This window comes from Vipera berus (genome assembly GCF_964194415.1).
Source record: "Vipera berus genome assembly, chromosome: 2".
Classification (NCBI taxonomy): domain Eukaryota; kingdom Metazoa; phylum Chordata; class Lepidosauria; order Squamata; family Viperidae; genus Vipera; species Vipera berus.
This window is the reverse complement of record NC_138203.1, coordinates 223801228-223819748: the sequence shown is the minus strand read 5'-3', so window position 1 is coordinate 223819748 and position 18521 is coordinate 223801228. Positions and strand designations below refer to the sequence as shown.

Here is an 18521-nt window from a genome sequence, read left to right as displayed (position 1 = left end):
GCTCTTTGGTCTTGGCCATGGTGGAGAGTTTGGAATCTGGTTGATTGATTGTTTCTGTGGACAGGTGTCTTTTATACAGGTAACAAGTGGGGATTAAGAGCACTCTCCCTTTAAGAGAGCGTTCCTAATTTCCACTCATTACCTGTATAAAGGACACCTGGGAGCCAGAAATCTTGCTGATTGATAGGGGATCAAATACTTATTTTACACTTTATAATACAAATCAATCTATAACTTTTTTGAAATGCATTTTTCTGGATATATTTTTTTGTACTCTCACTGTTCAAATAAACCTACCATTAAAATTATAGACTGATCATTTCTTTGTCAGTGGACAAACATACAAAATCAGCAGGGGATCAAATACTTTTTCCCCCTCACTGTATGCCATATCACAGTGCTTTACAGCGGTTTACAGAATCAGCACATTGCCCCCAACAATCTGGATCCTCATTTCATCGACCTTGGAAGGATGGAAGGCTGAGTCAATCCTGAGCTGGTCAGAATTTATCTCCTGGTAGTGAGCAGTGAATTAGCCTGCAGTACTGCATTCTAACCATTGTGCCGCCATAGCTCTTGAGTAAATGAGTATTATTACTCATTTATTTTTGTTTATGAATCTTTCTCAGTTATATTGACTCTTTTGCTTGCTAATCTTGTATTAAACTAACTAACTATATGTATTAAATTCATATGCTAGATTTCTGGGACATAGGACATTCTAACAGTTAATATTAGATTAAGGCAATCCAGTCTTCTAAGATTTCAGAGAAACGTTGTCTTCCAGAGACTGCTCCCATTCTCATCCTTGAAAAGTTGCAAAATGCCCTAAAATGAGGCAAGAATAAGGTACTTTTGAGATTTTAGGGAAACAAATTATTATAAGTGATATTTATAAAGAAGTAATTATTATTACAACAACAACTGTGTTTTGTTTTAACTTTGTAAAATCATACTTGTCTTTAATAGCATTTACTGTAAACCTTTAATACTGAATATGGCTTTAGTAAGTAATACAAATTGTTGATGATTCAGAGATAAATATTAGTACTGAATTTTATACTTAGTGGTCAGTGCCATGACCTAGAAGTTTCTAATGTTTATCAAACACGACTCATACATAGGTTTCATCCTTATTTTTTTTTGTGCAGTCACAAAATCATATGTAATAGAGAATCTCCAGATGTGGATATAAATATCTGTTAAATTCCTATGATCATGGAGTCTAACAAGTATGTCTTTTACTTGTGACAAAAGTAATGTGACTCTTATAGTAGTTTTTCTCTCACTACTTTAAATGTACCATGTCATGTGTTCCACTGTGAAGGAACATTCAGAGTATGTTGAAAAGTATAAAAAGTCTTATCAATTAGATCTGCCTGACCAAAAATCCTATTAATATATGAGCAACCGAAGTTGCAAATGGTAAAATTCAGTTTTATCTCCCTAGGTAGAAAAACCGGCATCTCTCCTAAAAAATCAAAATATATGACTCCAATGCAACAGAAGCTTAATGAAGTATACGAAGCTGTGAAGAACTATACAGATAAACGAGGTAGAAGACTCAGTGCTATTTTTCTACGACTTCCATCGCGGTCAGAGCTTCCTGATTATTATCTGACAATTAAAAAGCCAGTTGATATGGAGAAAATCAGAAGTCACATGATGGCCAACAAATATCAGGATATTGATTCTATGTTTGAAGATTTTGTAATGATGTTTAATAATGCCTGCACTTACAATGAACCAGAATCCTTGATTTACAAAGATGCACTTGTGCTACATAAAGTTTTGCTTGAGACTAGAAGAGATATAGAAGGAGATGAAGATTCTCATGTCCCAAATGTAACTCTGCTGATCCAGGAACTTATACATAACCTTTTTGTCTCTGTCATGAGTCACCAGGATGATGAGGGGAGATGCTATAGTGACTCTTTAGCTGAAATTCCTGCTGTTGACCCCAGTTTCCCAAACAAGCCTCCTTTGACTTTTGATATCATACGGAAAAATGTAGAGAATAACCGCTATAGAAGGTTGGATTTGTTCCAAGAACATATGTTTGAAGTGCTGGAACGTGCAAGGAGATTGAACCGGTAAGTAGAACTTTTACTTTTGCTCCAACTAAGACTAAAACAAAGAAAAGCCCTTTTTATAATAAAGCATTTACAAGATACGAGATATGATTGATTTATAAATGTGAAGAAAACTTAATTTTTAAAGGCCTTTGAAGGTTTTACATGATGTCTATTTTGTGTGCAAGCCTTGATGAAAAAACAGACTTTGTCATTCTAATGGGAATTTTCTTGTAACATTTAGCTTACTGCATTATCAATTAAAATAATACCTATATTTAGTTCTAGATGTTCCTTAATAGTAATATACTCTAAATATTTTTAAAAGCTATTACAGTTTTTTATTTCATTTCATTTTGACATTTGTCATTACATCTAAAGCAGGACCAGAAAAACAGTATAAGATGCAATTAATATTTATGATGTGTTCATGCTCAAATTACTATGTTTTATATGTTAGCATATACATACTATTCTTTTCCTTAAAGGACGGATTCAGAGATTTATGAGGATGCTGTAGAACTTCAGCAGTTCTTTATCAAAATCCGTGATGAACTCTGCAAAAATGGTGAAATCTTGTTATCACCAGCCCTTAGCTATACTACTAAACATCTACATAATGATGTAGAAAAAGAGAAGAAGGAAAAACTTCCCAAAGAAATGGAAGAGGACAAACTTAAAAGAGAAGAGGAGAAGAGAGGTAACTGTATGGTGTATATTGTGATACTTCTATTGATGTATAATCATTTATAAGAGGAGATTGGGTAAAGATTGATTTCTATTATCAGTATAGTTTACGCAATGGTCACTGTAGAATAAAGAATAATTATATAATTTTAAATATAGGGAAGTCTCTTAAACAATCCTCTTTTCATAATTTAGCTCTCATTTACCTTCAGATGTTGATATTCAGCAAGAATTTCAGTGAAAATAATTTTAAGTGTAAGGCAAACAATATTATGAAATATAGATTATTCTACAGAAATTCTCAAATTCTCTTCCCTAAAAGAATTATTTGAAAGAATGTGATATTTAGTCAGGAAGTCAACATCAACATTTGTGTTCTTTTAGTGGTATTTCACAGTAACTTATTTAAGATTGGTTGTTTGACAGCCACTTTTTTTTAGCATCAATAACTCAAGCTTCTTCAAACTAGCTGTACAGAAGATAAGCATGATTTTGTGTTAAATTGTTTGTATAACTTCAGACAGCTTTGCCATATTAATTATTCAGATAGTGCAGCGGCTCCCAACCTTTTCTATACCCCGCACTCCTAAAACACTTCTGATATATTTGCACGCCCCTTACAAAATTTCAAAATTCTCTCGCCCCTCCTGTTCAACATCTACATGAAGCCGCTGGGTGAGATCATTCGTGGTTTTGGGGTGGGGTATCACCAGTACGCTGATGATACCCAACTTTTTCTTTCCACCCCGAACCAACCCAGTGATGCCCTCTCCGTGATGTCCCGGTGCCTGGAGGCGGTCCAGGTCTGGATGGGGAGAAACAGGCTTCGTCTCAATCCCGCCAAGACTGAGTGGCTGTGCATATCGGCGTCTCGGGTTAGCCAAGTTATTCCACCTCTAATGATGGGGGGTGAGGTGTTACCCCCCGTTGATAGGGCTCGCAATTTGGGCGTCCTCCTGGATTCACGGCTCAATTTTGAAGATCACATAGGAGCCGTGACCAGGGGGGCTTTTGCACAGGTTCGCCTGGTGCGCCAGTTGCGTCCCTATCTGGACCGAGACGCCCTACGCACAGTCACTCATGCGCTTGTGACCTCCCGTTTGGACTACTGTAACGCTCTCTACATGGGGCTGCCCTTGAAGACCACTCGGAGGCTTCAACTGGTGCAGAATGCGGCCGCGCGAGTTGTAATGGGGGTTTCCCGATACTCCCATGTAACACCTCTACTCCGCGAGCTGCATTGGCTTCCGGTTGCCCTCCGGGTGAAATTCAAGGTGCTGGTTATCACCTATAAAGCCCTACATGGCCTGGGTCCGGGTTATTTGAGGGAACACCTGCTGCCCGCATCAAACGCCCTTCGCCCAGTGCGCTCCCACAGGGAGGGTCTGCTCAGGGTTCCGCCGGTGAGAGATTGCCGGCGGGTGACACCCAGGGATAGGGCCTTCTCAGTGGGAGCGCCTGCCCTCTGGAACCAGCTGCCAGTAGAGCTGAGGACTGCTCCCGACCTTCGATCATTCCGCCGGGGCCTGAAGACCTGGCTCTTTGAGCTCTCGGGCCCAGGCTGAGGGGAAAATTTTAACTGGGGTTTTAATGTACAGGGTGAATTTAATGCTTTTTAAATTGGTTTTAACTTTTGTATGCTTTGATTTTTAATTCCCTGTAAACCGCCCTGAGTCCTCAGGGAAAGGGCGGTATACAAATGCAAATATTAAATTAAATATTAAATTAAATTAAAATAACAGCAACAAATTATACCTATACACTATAATTTTGAAAGTTTTTGCACCCCCTGGAATATCATCTCGCACCCCCAGTTGGGAACCCCTGAGATAGTGTATCAGTAAGACCACAGCCTGATTTAAGGCTAGATTTTGGAGTTCACGTTTTCTTACTGTGTTGGATTTATGTAAGATTAGATATGCAAAGATAGTGACTAGACGACAACGGGAAATAATTGAGCTAAATTTATTCTGGTAAATGTAGAAGTTAAGATATAAAGCTAGAAAACAGGAGACCATGAGTTCTAAGTCCCTTAGACACAAAGCCAGCAGGGTGACATGGCGGCAGTCATTTTCTCTCAGTCCTAGGAAAGAAGCATTGGCAAACATTTCTAAAAAAACTTTGCCAAGAAAACTTCAGGGACTTGTCTAGACAGTCTTCGAGAATTGCACATAATTGAACAGAAGGAAAATAAATAGAATATGTTTAGCAGTACATTAATATTTATGACTGTATTAGCTGGCATTTTGCTAATGCTATTTAGAAATGACCAAATAATATATTGTGGCATAAGTGTTTGCAGAAGTGTGCAACTTCCCCTGTTTGCATTGCCAGTAAAACAGCACTGTAAATAAAGATTCCATATATACATTCTGAGGTAATTTACTGTATTCTCATTAGAGGAACAGACAGGCTTAACATGAAAATAATATGTCCGTGTTGATATTTTAACAGTAATTATAAGCTATAACATAACTATATAGTTTCTATATAATAACAATAATAACAACAACTGCTTCCATCCTGCGACAATATCTGTAATACCATCAAACATCCACATCTACTTATCCCAGGTCCTTGGTAAGGACTCGATAGGTAGACAAAAATGCCAAATCCAGTCTGAACATCTGGCTGACTGCGATGATAAATAATAATAATAATAACAACAATAATAACAATAATAATAAAGTTGGAAGGGACCTTGGAGGTCATCTAGTCCAACCCCCTGCTCAGGCAGGAAACCCTATACCATTACAGACAAATCGCTGTCCAGTCTCTTCTTAAGAACTTCCAGTGTTGGAGCATTCACAGCTTCTGGAGACAGGTTGTTCCACTGATGAATTGTTCTAACTGTTAGGAAATTTCTCCTTAGTTCTAGGTTGATTCTCTCTTTGGTTAGTTTCCATCCGTTGCTTCTTGTCCTGCCTTCAGGTGCTTTGGAGAATAGCTCGACTCCCTCTTCTTTGTGGCAGCCCCTGAGATATTGGAACACTGCTATCATGTCACCTCTACTGTAGTCCTTCTCTTCATTAAACTAGACATACCCAATTCCAGCAACCATTCCTTATATGTTTTAGCCTCCGGTCCCCTAATCATCTTTGTTGCTCTTCTCTGTACTCCTTCTAGAGTCTCAACATCATTTTTACATCGTGGTGACCAAAACTGGATGCAGTATTCTAGGTGCGTCCTTACCAAGGCATTGTAAAGTGGTATTAACACTTCATGTGATCTTGATTCTATCCCTCTGTTAATGCAGCCTAGCACTGTGTTGGCTTTTTTGGCAGTTGCAGCACACTGCTGGCTCATATTTAAGTGATTGTCCACTAGGACTCCAAGAACCCTTTCATAGTTACGACTGTTGAGCAAGGTACCCCCTATACTATACCTGTGCATTTGGTTTTTCTTGCCTAAATGTAGAACCTTACTTTTTTCACCATTGAATTTCATTTTGTTAGATAGTGCCCAGTGTTCAAGTCTGTCAAGATCCTTCTGTATCTTAAGCCTATCTTCTGGAGTATTGGCTATTCCTGCCAGCTTGGTGTCATCTGCAAATTTGATGAGTTCCCCTTCTATCCCCTCCTCCAAATCATTGATGCTGTCTAAACCCACATTTTTCTATCTTATTAAGTAGTAGGTTGTGGTCTACTTTATCAAATGCTTTACTGAAGTCTAAGTAAATTATATCTACAGCATTCCTCTGGTCCACTAATTTTGTCACTTGGTGAAAGAATGCAATAAGATTTGTCTGGCATGATCTGTTTTTGACAAAACCACGTTGGCTTTTGGTAATGACTTTGTTTTCCTCTAGGTGTTCGCTGATTCATTGCTTGATTATCTTTTCCAGAATCTTCCCAGGTATTGAGGTCAGGCTGATAGGTCTGTAGTTTCCTGAATCTATTTTTTCCCTTTTTTGAAGATGGGAACTACCTCAGCTCTTTTCCAGTCCTTTGGTAGTTCCCCAGTGCTCCAGGATCTTTGAAAGAAATAGTTCAGTGGTTCTGAGATCATATCTGCCAGTTCCTTCAGAACCTTGGGGTGTAATCCATCTGGTCCTAGTGATTTAAACTCATCTAGGGTGGACAGGTGCTCACTTACCATTTTCTTGCCTATCTTAACTGGTGTTTCTGATCTGTTATTTAATGGTACTGTTTTTGATAGGTTGGTCTGTTTTTTCCCTTGGCGTAAATGTGGATGCAAAAAACAAGTTGAGTAGTTCTGCTTTCTCCCTGTTGCTTGTCACCTTCTTGCCATTTTCTCCCACTAATGAACCAATCATTACCTTAACTTTTTTCTTGTTTTTTACGTGTTGAAAGAAGCTTTTTTTGTTATTTTTGACTTTTGTCACAAGCCTTAGTTCATGTGATGACCCAGGGCACAGCACAGAGGCAGTGCAGTCAGCTGCCAATTCAAACAACCCTTTGATTGCTCCAATTTTCCCCCCAATGCTCCCACATTTCTGGCAAACCTCCAAACAAAAGAAGACACACACACCTTCAGCCGACTCTGGCTTTAAGTAGTTTCACATACAGTCTGATTAGGAGAGGGATCTACTCAAGGCCACGGAAATAAGGAATGACACATACATCATAAACCTAATGAGTCTGTGTGAATACAAGCTTGCCCGAGCAGTTTCAGAAGAGAAGCCAAAATACAGTCCAAGGTCTTTAAACATCCAAGCAACGTTGTCAGTCAGTCCAATAGTCAGAATTTCCAGGTTTCCTACATCGTTCCCTCCTTCTCTCCACTCTCCGTGCTCTAGGATCAGGTGGGGGTGGCTCTTGCTCATCACCTGAACTCTCTCTCCTGTTCATCCTGTTCCAATCCTGAACGGCCCTTGCCTGCCTCGGCTTGCTCTTCCCCACATTCCTCTGAAGCCACAGATACCTCTCTCAGCCTCCATAGGGTCCCGTTCCAGCTCATTTTCCTCTGCAGATTCAGGCTTCCGACAGAGGCATGACAGTTCATTTTGAGCCTTAGCTTTCCTCACTTCATTTTTGCAGGCTCGGGCTATTTGCTGATATTCTGCTTTAGTTATGTACCTCCCTTTCCATTTTTTATACTTGTCCTTTTTGTCTTTCAATTTATCGGAGAGTTCTTTATGCAGCCATGCTGGTTTCTTTTGAGAGCTGTTATTTTTCTTCTTCATTGGTATTGTGTTAGGCTGGGCTTTTATAATCTCACTTTTCAAAATTTCCCAAGCTTCTTGAGTTGTTTTCCCCTTGAGGATTCTCATCAATGGAATCCTTCCCAAGCTGTCTCTTAAGTTTATTGAAATTAGCTCTCTTAAAGTCCAAGACTCTAGTTTGACTGTGTTCTATTGCTTGTGCTTCCAGAATGTTGAATTCCAATATTGCATGATCAGTCCCTCCCAAGGTTCCTGTGGCTTCAACACCTTCTATAATTTCATCTCTGTTAGTGAGAATTAAGTCCAATAGGGCTGATCTCCTAGTTCCCTTCTCTACTTTTTGGGAGACAAAGTTGTCTGCTAGGTTTGTTAGGAATCTGTTTGATTTTTCCACTTAGTCCCAGTTGATGTCAGGGTAATTAAAGTCCCCCATTACTATTGTGATGTGCTTCCTACATACCTTAGTTAACTGACTAGCAAAAAGTTCATCCATTTCCTCTGGTTGGTTGGGTGGCCTATAGTTAGATTTTTAAATTAGATTATATAACCTTTATTGTCATGTTTCCCCATGGGCGCAATGACACAAATTAAAAATTAATTTAGTTGCTTGCTGTCAAGGTGTACACAAAGAATACATCTATGGCAATGTCATTTTTTCCCCTTTTATATTGACCCAAATGCATTCAAGACAGTGAATAGAAATAGATACCTTCCACAATAAATTTATACCTTATAACTAATATACGTAGCTTCTACATTATTGTTATACCTTTAATTTCCAAATGTTTTGGAAATTCACATTCTCTGAATCACTCATCTGATTTCTCATGTATAATTCATTTGTGAAGAAATAGATCAAAACTGTAGTTGCTTGGATTTACTCAACATCAAAACCAATAACCATGTTATGATTAAATGTGACGTGTAATCTGCCTTTCACTTTACAGAAATTTGAATATTGCTTGAGATGGCTAGTGTAAGTGGTAAGTGTTGGATATGGGTCCAGCACTTAAATCCTACTTAAACATAAATTGGTTTTGAATCAGTTATTAACCTTTAGTTCAATCTACTTCAAAAAGCTCTTTGGATTAAAATGAGAGGAGACCTCCCATGTATATTATATTGAGTTTGTTTGTGAGGATAAAGTAGGATATAAATACACTAAACAAATAAAAAGAAATTTTTGATAACATTGGTCAAGAAAAAGGCTATACAACATCCCCAAAGGCAGCAGCACACAAAATATTACAGAGTAAAGTAAATGCTCCTGTGAGCATTTAAATTGAGTAGAAATAATTTCCCATGCTTTCTTGTATGTTGAATAAGAAGCTGAAAAGAGTGAAGATTCTTCTGGAGGATCAGGACTGTCTAATTTACACAGAACATACAGCCAAGATTGCAGCTTTAAGAACAGCATGTACCATGTTGGAGACTATGTATATGTTGAACCTGCAGAAGCTAATTTGCAACCTCATATAGTCTGCATAGAACGATTGTGGGAAGATTCAAATGGTAAGAAGTGTTACTTTATGTAAAACTGTTTTAAGATTAAAAAAAACCAGGGAAGTACTGAATATATACTTTGATTTCAGAAAGATAACTAAAATATAATCATAAACAACCAAGGACAGCAAATCCCATCAGTAATTTTATAATTGGGAATATTTGGCACTATTCAAATAAGATTTCCCTGTATGATTGTTAAGACACTGTCATGAAGTTAACATAGTACATTGATGGTTTTTGAAATAAGTCAGAACAAGAAACCATTGTCTGGGCATCAGCTGATTCTTCGCTTTTTATTTCTTTGGAGTGATTCAGAAAGACAACTCCACTTGATTTCATTTGATATTCATTTGATACCTTTTGGTATGATGATGAGATTGTTATTCTCAACATTGTGTATGATTGGTACAAGTTCCTGTTACTATTCTCTTTAGCATTACTGATAAACAGTAACCTCCTTTTCAACTTTAGTTCCTTCACAGGGAACTTACCATTCATTCATTCATTCTTAAAATTAAATGTAGTTAAGTGTTATTTCTTTTAAGTGGGTACAGGCCTCAAAAGTTGGCTAGTTTTTTTCAAATTCATCCAGGTATTTTGAATATATTGATACTGAAGATAACAGACCTAAAATGCTATAGTTCATTGGCTAGAAATCTTCTAAGCAAAGCTTCAGACAGCAACCAGAACATGATAATTGTCTGTTATAAAGTGACCTTAAAATTATTCTCATAGTTTTGTATGATAACTTTATTGTCTGTGGATGCTAAACTCTGTCTTGTTTTTAGGGGAAAAATGGTTATATGGCTGCTGGTTTTACAGACCAAATGAAACATTCCATCTTGCCACCAGAAAATTTTTGGAGAAGGAAGTGTTTAAAAGTGATTATTACAACAAAGTTACAGTGAGCAAAATTCTAGGCAAATGTGTGGTTATGTTTGTTAAGGTGAGAAGAATCTAATTGAACTCTTGGGATTAATACTGATTTTTTGCTTGCATCTTACACTTGGGAATAGAACAAAAAGGGAAACTGGCCCTGTCATTGTTGCTTACAACTCCTTCTAGCATGACAGTGTTGGGGCTATTTAGCAGTATCTGGAGAGTCTTTGTGTCTCCCTGATTTGTGGTTTACAATAGAAAATAAACCGTAAATGGTGTCTAATTTATAGAAGTTAAGACACAAGTTATTAGAAACAATAGTTTATTTGAAGGAAGAGAGAGAGGATAATCCCAGTGATGGGATTTTTGACAAGAGGTTCAAAAATTCCCCTCTTATTGTAATGGATTTTTTATAAGAGAAAAAAGAAAAAAAGGCCACCTTTGGGTTTTGAGTTTCTAGAAATTAGCCTTATCCCTCTATATCAGAGGTCCCCAAACTTTTGGGCACCAGGGACCGGTTACTTGGAGAGAGGTTTTTCCATGGACCAGAGGGAGCGTGATTTTGTGTGCTGTCTGCATCCTGTGGATGGGGCTTTCCTTGTTTGTGCGGACTGGTTGCTAGCATGCCATGGACTGGTACTGGTCCATGGACCGGGGGTTGGGGACCCCTGCTCTATATAACTAAAACATTCAGGTTTGCAGTGGCTTCTAATACTGTAGTACTAGATCAAGCATACTTCAAGGGAAGAACAGGGCTCAGGGGATAGGACAGGATAGAATCAGGATGGGAAATCCTTTCTTATTGTTGGAACTCAACACTGCTGTCACCTTGAGAGGCCTGAATTGCAAAAAGCAGCAGTTTAATTACTCTATTTGATAGTGTTCAGTAAAGTGCTGGCTATTTTCTACTGATTGCATGTCTGTGTATTGCCCTAACGTTCATTTCTTTCCATCTTACAGGAATATTTTAAGCTATGTCCAGAAAACTTCAGAGATGAAGATGTCTATGTTTGTGAATCACGTTATTCTGCAAAGACCAAGTCTTTTAAGAAAATTAAATTGTGGACTATGCCAATTAGTTCTGTACGATTTGTCCCTCGAGAAATACCCTTACCTGTGATTCGTGTTGCATCAGTGTTTGCTAATATAGACAAAATTGATGAAGAAAAACATACCGATGCATCGGAGGATACCAAAATTGGAGACGGTATTCTTAGTCTTGAAAAGGTATTTATTTTATGGGAAAGAGTTATTAAAATGGAAATGTGAGTGCCTTGAATTTACTTGGACACAGGAAATTCTGACTTGATGATAGATTTCCCATACACTTTGATAATTTCATTATTTTTAGAGGCAAAAGCAACTGTATGTGTAGAGATAAATAAAAATAATTTATACAGTATATATTAGACCTCTATATGGACATTGGTGATCCTACAGAAACATTGCCCTTGCATGTTGCTGAAGATTTCCAATATGCTTATTCTCTAATATCAGTTGCATTACTTTTTCTATTTCATAAATGTTTCTGTATTTCAGGATAAGGAAGATGTTCCAGTAGACATGTCAAACGGAGAACCTGGCTGTCACTACTATGAACAGCTTTGCTACAATGATATGTGGTTAAAAGTCGGAGATTGTGTCTTCATAAAATCGCATGGTTTAGTCCGACCAAGGGTTGGCAGGTACAACTTTTTTAAAAAGTGGTATAGCAATAGCACTTAGATTAATATACTGCTTCACAGTGCTTCACAGTTCTTTCTAAGTGGTTTACAGAGTCAGCATATGGCCCCCAACAATCTGGGTCCTCATTTTACCGACCCTCGGAAGGATGGAAGGCTGTGTAACAATGGCTTGTATTGGGGGTTGATCAGCTAAAAACTGCAGTGGGAAGAGTACGCAGTGATGCAGTCACATGATGGTCCACTTTACAACTGCATTGCTTAGCAACAGAAGTTCTGGTCTCAATTGTGGACATAACTTGAGTATCTGCAGTTGCAGAAGGTACAACAGCAAAAATGAATATAACTGTCATATAATACATTAATATCATCCTGAAGAAAAATTATCTTTGCGGTTTGGTAAGAGTCCGCAGTGATTTCATAGCATAATCAATACATTAATTGAAAGGAAATGTTAAAATTGAATTTGAAATACTTTGAAGCAGTGATTTTTCTATATTTTCAGAATAGAAAAAATGTGGGTTAGAGATGGAGCTGCCTATTTCTTTGGTCCAATTTTTATTCACCCAGAAGAAACAGAACATGAGCCAACGAAAATGTTTTATAAGAAGGAAGTATTTTTAAGTAACTTGGAAGAGACTTGCCCGATGACATGCATTCTGGGTAATTAAACAATAAAATAAATTTTATTACTATGTTTCAAATTGTACAGTTGAAAAAAGTTGTCACTTCCTTAAATTAATAAAATTGCAAAATAAAGTTTTATAATAATGAAATTTCTTTAAAGAAATAAGTTCTAGTTTTTAGTTTGCTAACAAAAAAGAAGAAATTGACTCTGAAAGTCATCTGGCTCTTTTCTAGAGAAGTACGGTAACTCTTGGGAATATTGGACAGCAGATACAGTTTTGTGTTTGCATTAAGAATGCTCATTTGGTATCTGTTGAATCGATGACAGCGTAAGCACATGTTATATTAGGAACCAGTAGTTGTATGCAGCACATTTGACATTGGTTGCTGTATGGCTTATGAGTGCAATTAATCACCCTAATTCCCACACACTTTTTGATATTTCAAAATTTTCAAACATATTACAAACGTTATGCTATGATGAATAAAATACAGCTATTTATTATCCTTTCTTTTAGGAAAGTGTACTGTGCTGTCTTTCAAAGACTTTCTTTCCTGTAGACCAACTGAAATTCATGAAAATGATGTTCTTCTCTGTGAAAGTCGCTATAATGAAAGTGACAAACAGATGAAAAAATTTAAAGGATTAAAAAGATTTTCTTTGTCTGCTAAGGTAGTAGATGATGAAATTTATTATTTCAGGTAAAGTATGCTTTAATTTTTTAATAAAAATAATATAACTTAATTTGATCATACAACAGAGGTGAATACCTCTTTTCCAGTAAAATTATAGAAATACTGTGGCTGACAACGATGAAGGTAATTTAGAGGTCCAGCAGGGCAATAACTTTTTCTTTCTTTCCCATAATTCCCACAATAAGGCATTGATGAGAGCAATTAGTGCAGTGTCTGTTCCATCCCCAGGACTGAATTCTGATTGTTATAAGTCCCAGTAATCTCCTACCTCCAGAATTCTCTGTAATTGCTCCTCCTCCACTTTCTCAATAACCAAAAGGGGAAGTTGACCATAGCAGAATAGGTTTCCATTTGTCTTGGATCCAAGAGAGGCAGCTTAAAACAGAGTAGACCAATATCACTTTCAAAACAATTAGAACTGTTCCTTTCCTCAAGTGAATTGATTATTGGCCGGAACCAGGTTTGTGTCCCCTCTCAGGTCTCTTATCCAACTAAGAATTACAGAGGTCTACTTCACCTGCAGTGAAATTAAGACCACAAAGGACCTGTCTCTTTCCCTGAGTTAAATAGGCTCAAAAGTCTCCTATGCTTTTTCCAGCTCAAAGATGGACAGGTCCCTGTAATTTTCTTGGCTTCCTTGGTTTTTCAGAAGTCTTTGTCATTGCCTCCTTTCTAGGGCCGAGAGAAAGTGACTAACCCAAGGATACCAAGCCCAGGGTGTTACTAGAACTCACAGTCTTCTGGTTTCTAGCCTGGTTTCTTAACCACGACACCCAACTGGCAGAGAAGGAGTTATACGCTGCTACTCTTATTACCACAGAATAGGTGGTGTTTTACTGGTACCTTCATCTAATCAGACTCACTTCTCATTCTCTGCCCTATTTTTTACAACTATCTTTTTCTCTGTATACACATTATAATATTGTCTAATGTGTATGTAGAGAAAAGGATAATTGTAAACAATAAATCAAACAGAACAAGAAACAAAATTAAAGCAAGGAGACAAAAGGCAGAATGATTTCCATGGAAACTTGTTTTGAAATATTTTGGAAGTAGGTGAAGAAAATTTAATTATAGGCCTCAAGGATAACAAATGAAATTTATTTGTTACTTAATTTTATTTTGTTTAAACACTTTATGTAATTGCCATCTCAAAAATGGCTCTTGAATTGTACAATTAAAACAGATTTCACGAGTCCAACAATCAAAACATCCTGGATTGGGTCCTGACCAAATGCCTGGAAAGGAAAACTGGGCCTTCAGAGTTTTACAAAAGGCAGCAGGGTTTGGTTAATCCAGATTTCAGGGGGAATGATATACCTTAGAGCAGGAATAGTGCCAGAGTGGCATGGTGACTTAGGTGAAGACACTCATCTCTCATTCAGAAGGTTGAGAGTTCAATCCTAGGAACACCAGATGCTTCTCAGGGCGCAAAGAGAAAATATGTGCTGCAAACTTCACGTAAGCGTCAGGAAGGGCATCCAGCTAGTAAACACTCAGCTCCATTTGCTCTGACTCTAGCCCAGATTAAGAGATTACAAGATTACAAACAGCAAGTATGGTGACAGAGATGGGACATCTGATTCCCATAGAGTAACATTAAGAGGCGGGACCTGAAGTATCACAACTTTTTGGATGTAGAAGTTAGAAAGCAATTAATTGTTAAGAATGTCTGGGAAGGTGTTTGACAGTATTGTGATTGAAAGTATAAAAAAGGTGATAATGAGCAACATGTGGGATATGTGCTTTATACATAGAAAATACCCAAATGATTTGCAGCAAAAGTTAAAGTGTGTGGTGCAATAACTCATACAGATTTGAAAATTAATATAAGGCCCTGACACTTGACAGAAAGAAATAATAAAGGCTTATAAGTTTTACATAAATGGTGAATAATTAGAGCAAGATGAATTTCTGTCTCTTGGTACAATGTTTATTAAAGATGTGGAAATGGATGGATAAATATTAATATAGGCAAATAACGGTAGAAAAATGAGTGGTATGTAATCTGATGCAATAAATGAATGGTAGTTGAAAAAAAATTTAAATGGTTGTGTGAAACAGCATGCTTCTGCCCACTGGTTTATTTAGAAATTGGGTTTATCGGGAGAAACATAAAAGTAAGTTCAGTGCAGGAGATGGGGTTAAGTATGACTGTGGACTGAATTAAAAGCTGAGTGACCACACAGAGCAAACACAGTCTGTGTATTAGCATATGGGTGTGGTTGAAGCAAAGATGGTTTTCAAGGACAGAAAGATGTGGAGAGGGATAGTGGAAGATACTGACGTCAACTGGACTTAGCTATGTTTCCCTGACCTGGCACCTAGCATTTGTTTGATTTACTATCTGTTGCTTCTTTCTGTGTTCTAATGAAGATAAAGACTGGGTTTAGTAAATATATACTTTTTCTTTTCTTTTCTAGGAAACCTATTATTCCACAGAAGGAGCCATCTCCACTTTTAGAGAAAAAAATTCAGCAGCTAGAAGCAAAGTTTGCTGAGTTAGAAGGTGGAGAAGAGGATATTGAAGAGATCGGGGAGGAGGAAGGTGAAGTCACAGAAGCACCAACAATACCTCAACTGCAGACTCCACTCTCCAATGAATTGGATATAATGCCATATACTCCACCACAGGCAATATGACTTACTAAATCATATTCGCAAAATGAAGATATTTTTGTGAACTGTGTAACAACGTAACTGTGTGTGAATGATGCAATACGCTCATGTATTAAATAAATTTATATGGCTACCCACATCATATTCATGACTTTGGTTGGCTAAGAGTTAAAAAATAAAAACATAATAAAAAGAAAACTTAAGTTTAAAACAACAGAGAAAACACAACAAACCTGGGAATGCTCAGTTAACACAACCAAGGCCAAGAATAGTATCAGGGTTCCAGGTTTTATGGCAAAGCCAGGTTTTTAATGTGTTGTGAAAAGCTAACACGGTTGGGACAAATTGATTTCTAGGAGAATGATGTTCCAGAGAACAGGTACCATAGCAGAAAAACTTCTCTTTCTGAGCTCTGTCAGGTGGTACTTATAGACGGGCCCTGAACAAACCTCTCCTGGCAGATCTCATAGGATAAATAGACATCACTGGGGAGAAACCTTAGCATCAGCCATTATTTAATCCATACAGTCATATAGGTGGGGGGGGGAAATGTAACATTGTACTGTGAAACATGAAAATGAACATTCTTGATTGCTGTAAAAAGTGAAATTATTTTTTGTTTTTGTCCTACCTTTAATATTTTTTATAAATAACTCAAGGCAGCAAATATATCTAATACTCCTTCTTCCTGTTTTCCTCACAACAACCCTGTGAGATGGTTTGGGCTGAAAGAGAATGACAGGCCCAATGTCACCAGCCAGCTTTCATATTTAAAGCAGTACTAGATCTCACTGTCTTCCGATTCCTAACTGGTGCCTTAAACATTTGTTAACTCTAAAATGTGCCATATAACTCTTGAATAATAAGCAATACAGGTAGTCCTCAACTTAAAACCATTTAGTGACCATTCACTAAATAACGGGACTGAAAAAAAAGTGACTTATGACCATTTTTCACACTTGCAACTGCTGCAGCAACCCCCAAATTCAGACGCTTAGCAATTGGCATGTATTTATGACGGTCGCAGTGTCCTGGGGTCACGTGATCACCTTTTGCAACCTTCTGACAAGCAAAGACAATGGGAAAGCCAGATTCACTTAGCAACCATGTTAACTAACTTAACATCTGCAGTGATTCACTTAAGACTGTAGCAAGAAAGCTCATTAAATGGGGCAAAATTCACAAAATTTTGGACTCAATTGTGGTTGTAAGTCAGGGACTATCTGTAGCAGATACATTCCAGTTTGTGAAGATTCTACTGATCTTAGGAACTAGAGCCAATAATTTTACTGTAACATCCAGGTAGAGTACCTGGCATCTGTGTGTTTCCCATTTTATTTTATTTTTTTGTGACTAAGAATTTACAGAAAGTTTCAAATTCATGATAAAGTGTAATATATCCTTATAACTATCCTACAGCTTATAGCTCATATAGAGTTGTGATGGAAGTTGAGTGATCTCTACTCAAAGCACTTCTATAATGGTCAAAATAGCTGATCTGTGGCAAATAAATACATCTGTATTAAATAAATACATATGAATTTTCTATACATTTATTGCATTCTCCCTCTTTTTTTAACTTTATAGTCCACTCCGAAGTCAATCAAAGGCAACGTAAAAAAAGAAGGCTCTAAAAGGAAGATCAATATGAGCGGATACATCTTGTTTAGCAGTGAGATGAGAGCTGTTATTAAAGCTCAGCACCCAGATTATTCCTTTGGAGAACTCAGCAGACTGGTTGGAACAGAGTGGAGAAATTTGGAAGCCTCCAAGAAAGCAGAGTATGAAGGTAAATCTAAATCAGAAAAAAGATGCAATGTCTAAACAGGCAAGTCCAATTTAAGTCTTGAAAATGTTAAATAGGTAAAGGATTACATCCTGGGCTGCCCATAATAAATTAGATACATTAGTGATGGTGAAACTTAAAAGAGAGGTTTGGAAATTAAACAAGCAGAAGTAATACAACCAGAGACCTGAATCAGAGAATACCAAGTGACTTTTTAAAGCAAGAGGTTTTGAAAAGAAATAAGATTAAAAACTGAAAAGGAGAACCAGGAAAAGATTACAGCAGGCATAGGATAGAGAAAGAAATCTGAAATCTGTATGCTAATGTAAAACAATTGGTCCAGGTATTCTGCTACTGGTCTTAAAGCACATTGAAAGAAAGAGTTAGAAAAGTATACTTAAATATTGTTACTGAATAAGAGAACAAGCAAATAAGGCACAGCATAATGTGAAAAAGTATGTTTGTTCAAATCTGAAAGACAAAATAGAACAGGAAAGGGCACATTGTGTCTTTTTCATGTACGTGTTGTTTCTAAACTTTCAACTGTAAATCTGAGGTGGATGTATGATATAATAAAACATACAGTAAGATTACTTATCAACTAAAATGAGTCGCTGTAGAAAAATAAAACATCCTTTCATTACTTATATAAAACAAAGAATTGCAACTTAATGAAATTTTGCATTTTACTTAAGTTATTGAATCCAGATGTGCTCTTAATCCTTTGTCATAGTGATTTAGTTGTTTAAACAACTTAATTTTTTTAATTTGACAATAAATCTTTATATATTTAAAAACCATATTTTCCTAATCCTAATCCTAAAATAATTAAAGTTATTGTA

General features: G+C 37.1%; 1 protein-coding gene across 4 annotated transcripts in view; it reads left to right on the top strand.

The window, feature by feature from the left end:
- The window catches only part of PBRM1 (polybromo 1), a gene marked incomplete at its 5' end in the record, with an annotated part of 63131 nt that overhangs the window by 30160 nt on the left and 14450 nt on the right, over positions 1–18521 (top strand). For all 4 annotated transcript variants that reach the window (XM_081316819.1, XM_081316820.1, XM_081316821.1 and 1 more), the window contains 10 exons: positions 1451–2093; positions 2561–2772; positions 9211–9396; positions 10179–10336; positions 11230–11496; positions 11809–11954; positions 12457–12614; positions 13097–13280; positions 15698–15908; positions 17481–17682. In XM_081316819.1, the coding sequence (XP_081172945.1) occupies positions 1451–2093; positions 2561–2772; positions 9211–9396; positions 10179–10336; positions 11230–11496; positions 11809–11954; positions 12457–12614; positions 13097–13280; positions 15698–15908; positions 17481–17682 (2367 nt within the window). The remainder of the gene's footprint in view (positions 1–1450; positions 2094–2560; positions 2773–9210; positions 9397–10178; positions 10337–11229; positions 11497–11808; positions 11955–12456; positions 12615–13096; positions 13281–15697; positions 15909–17480; positions 17683–18521) is intronic.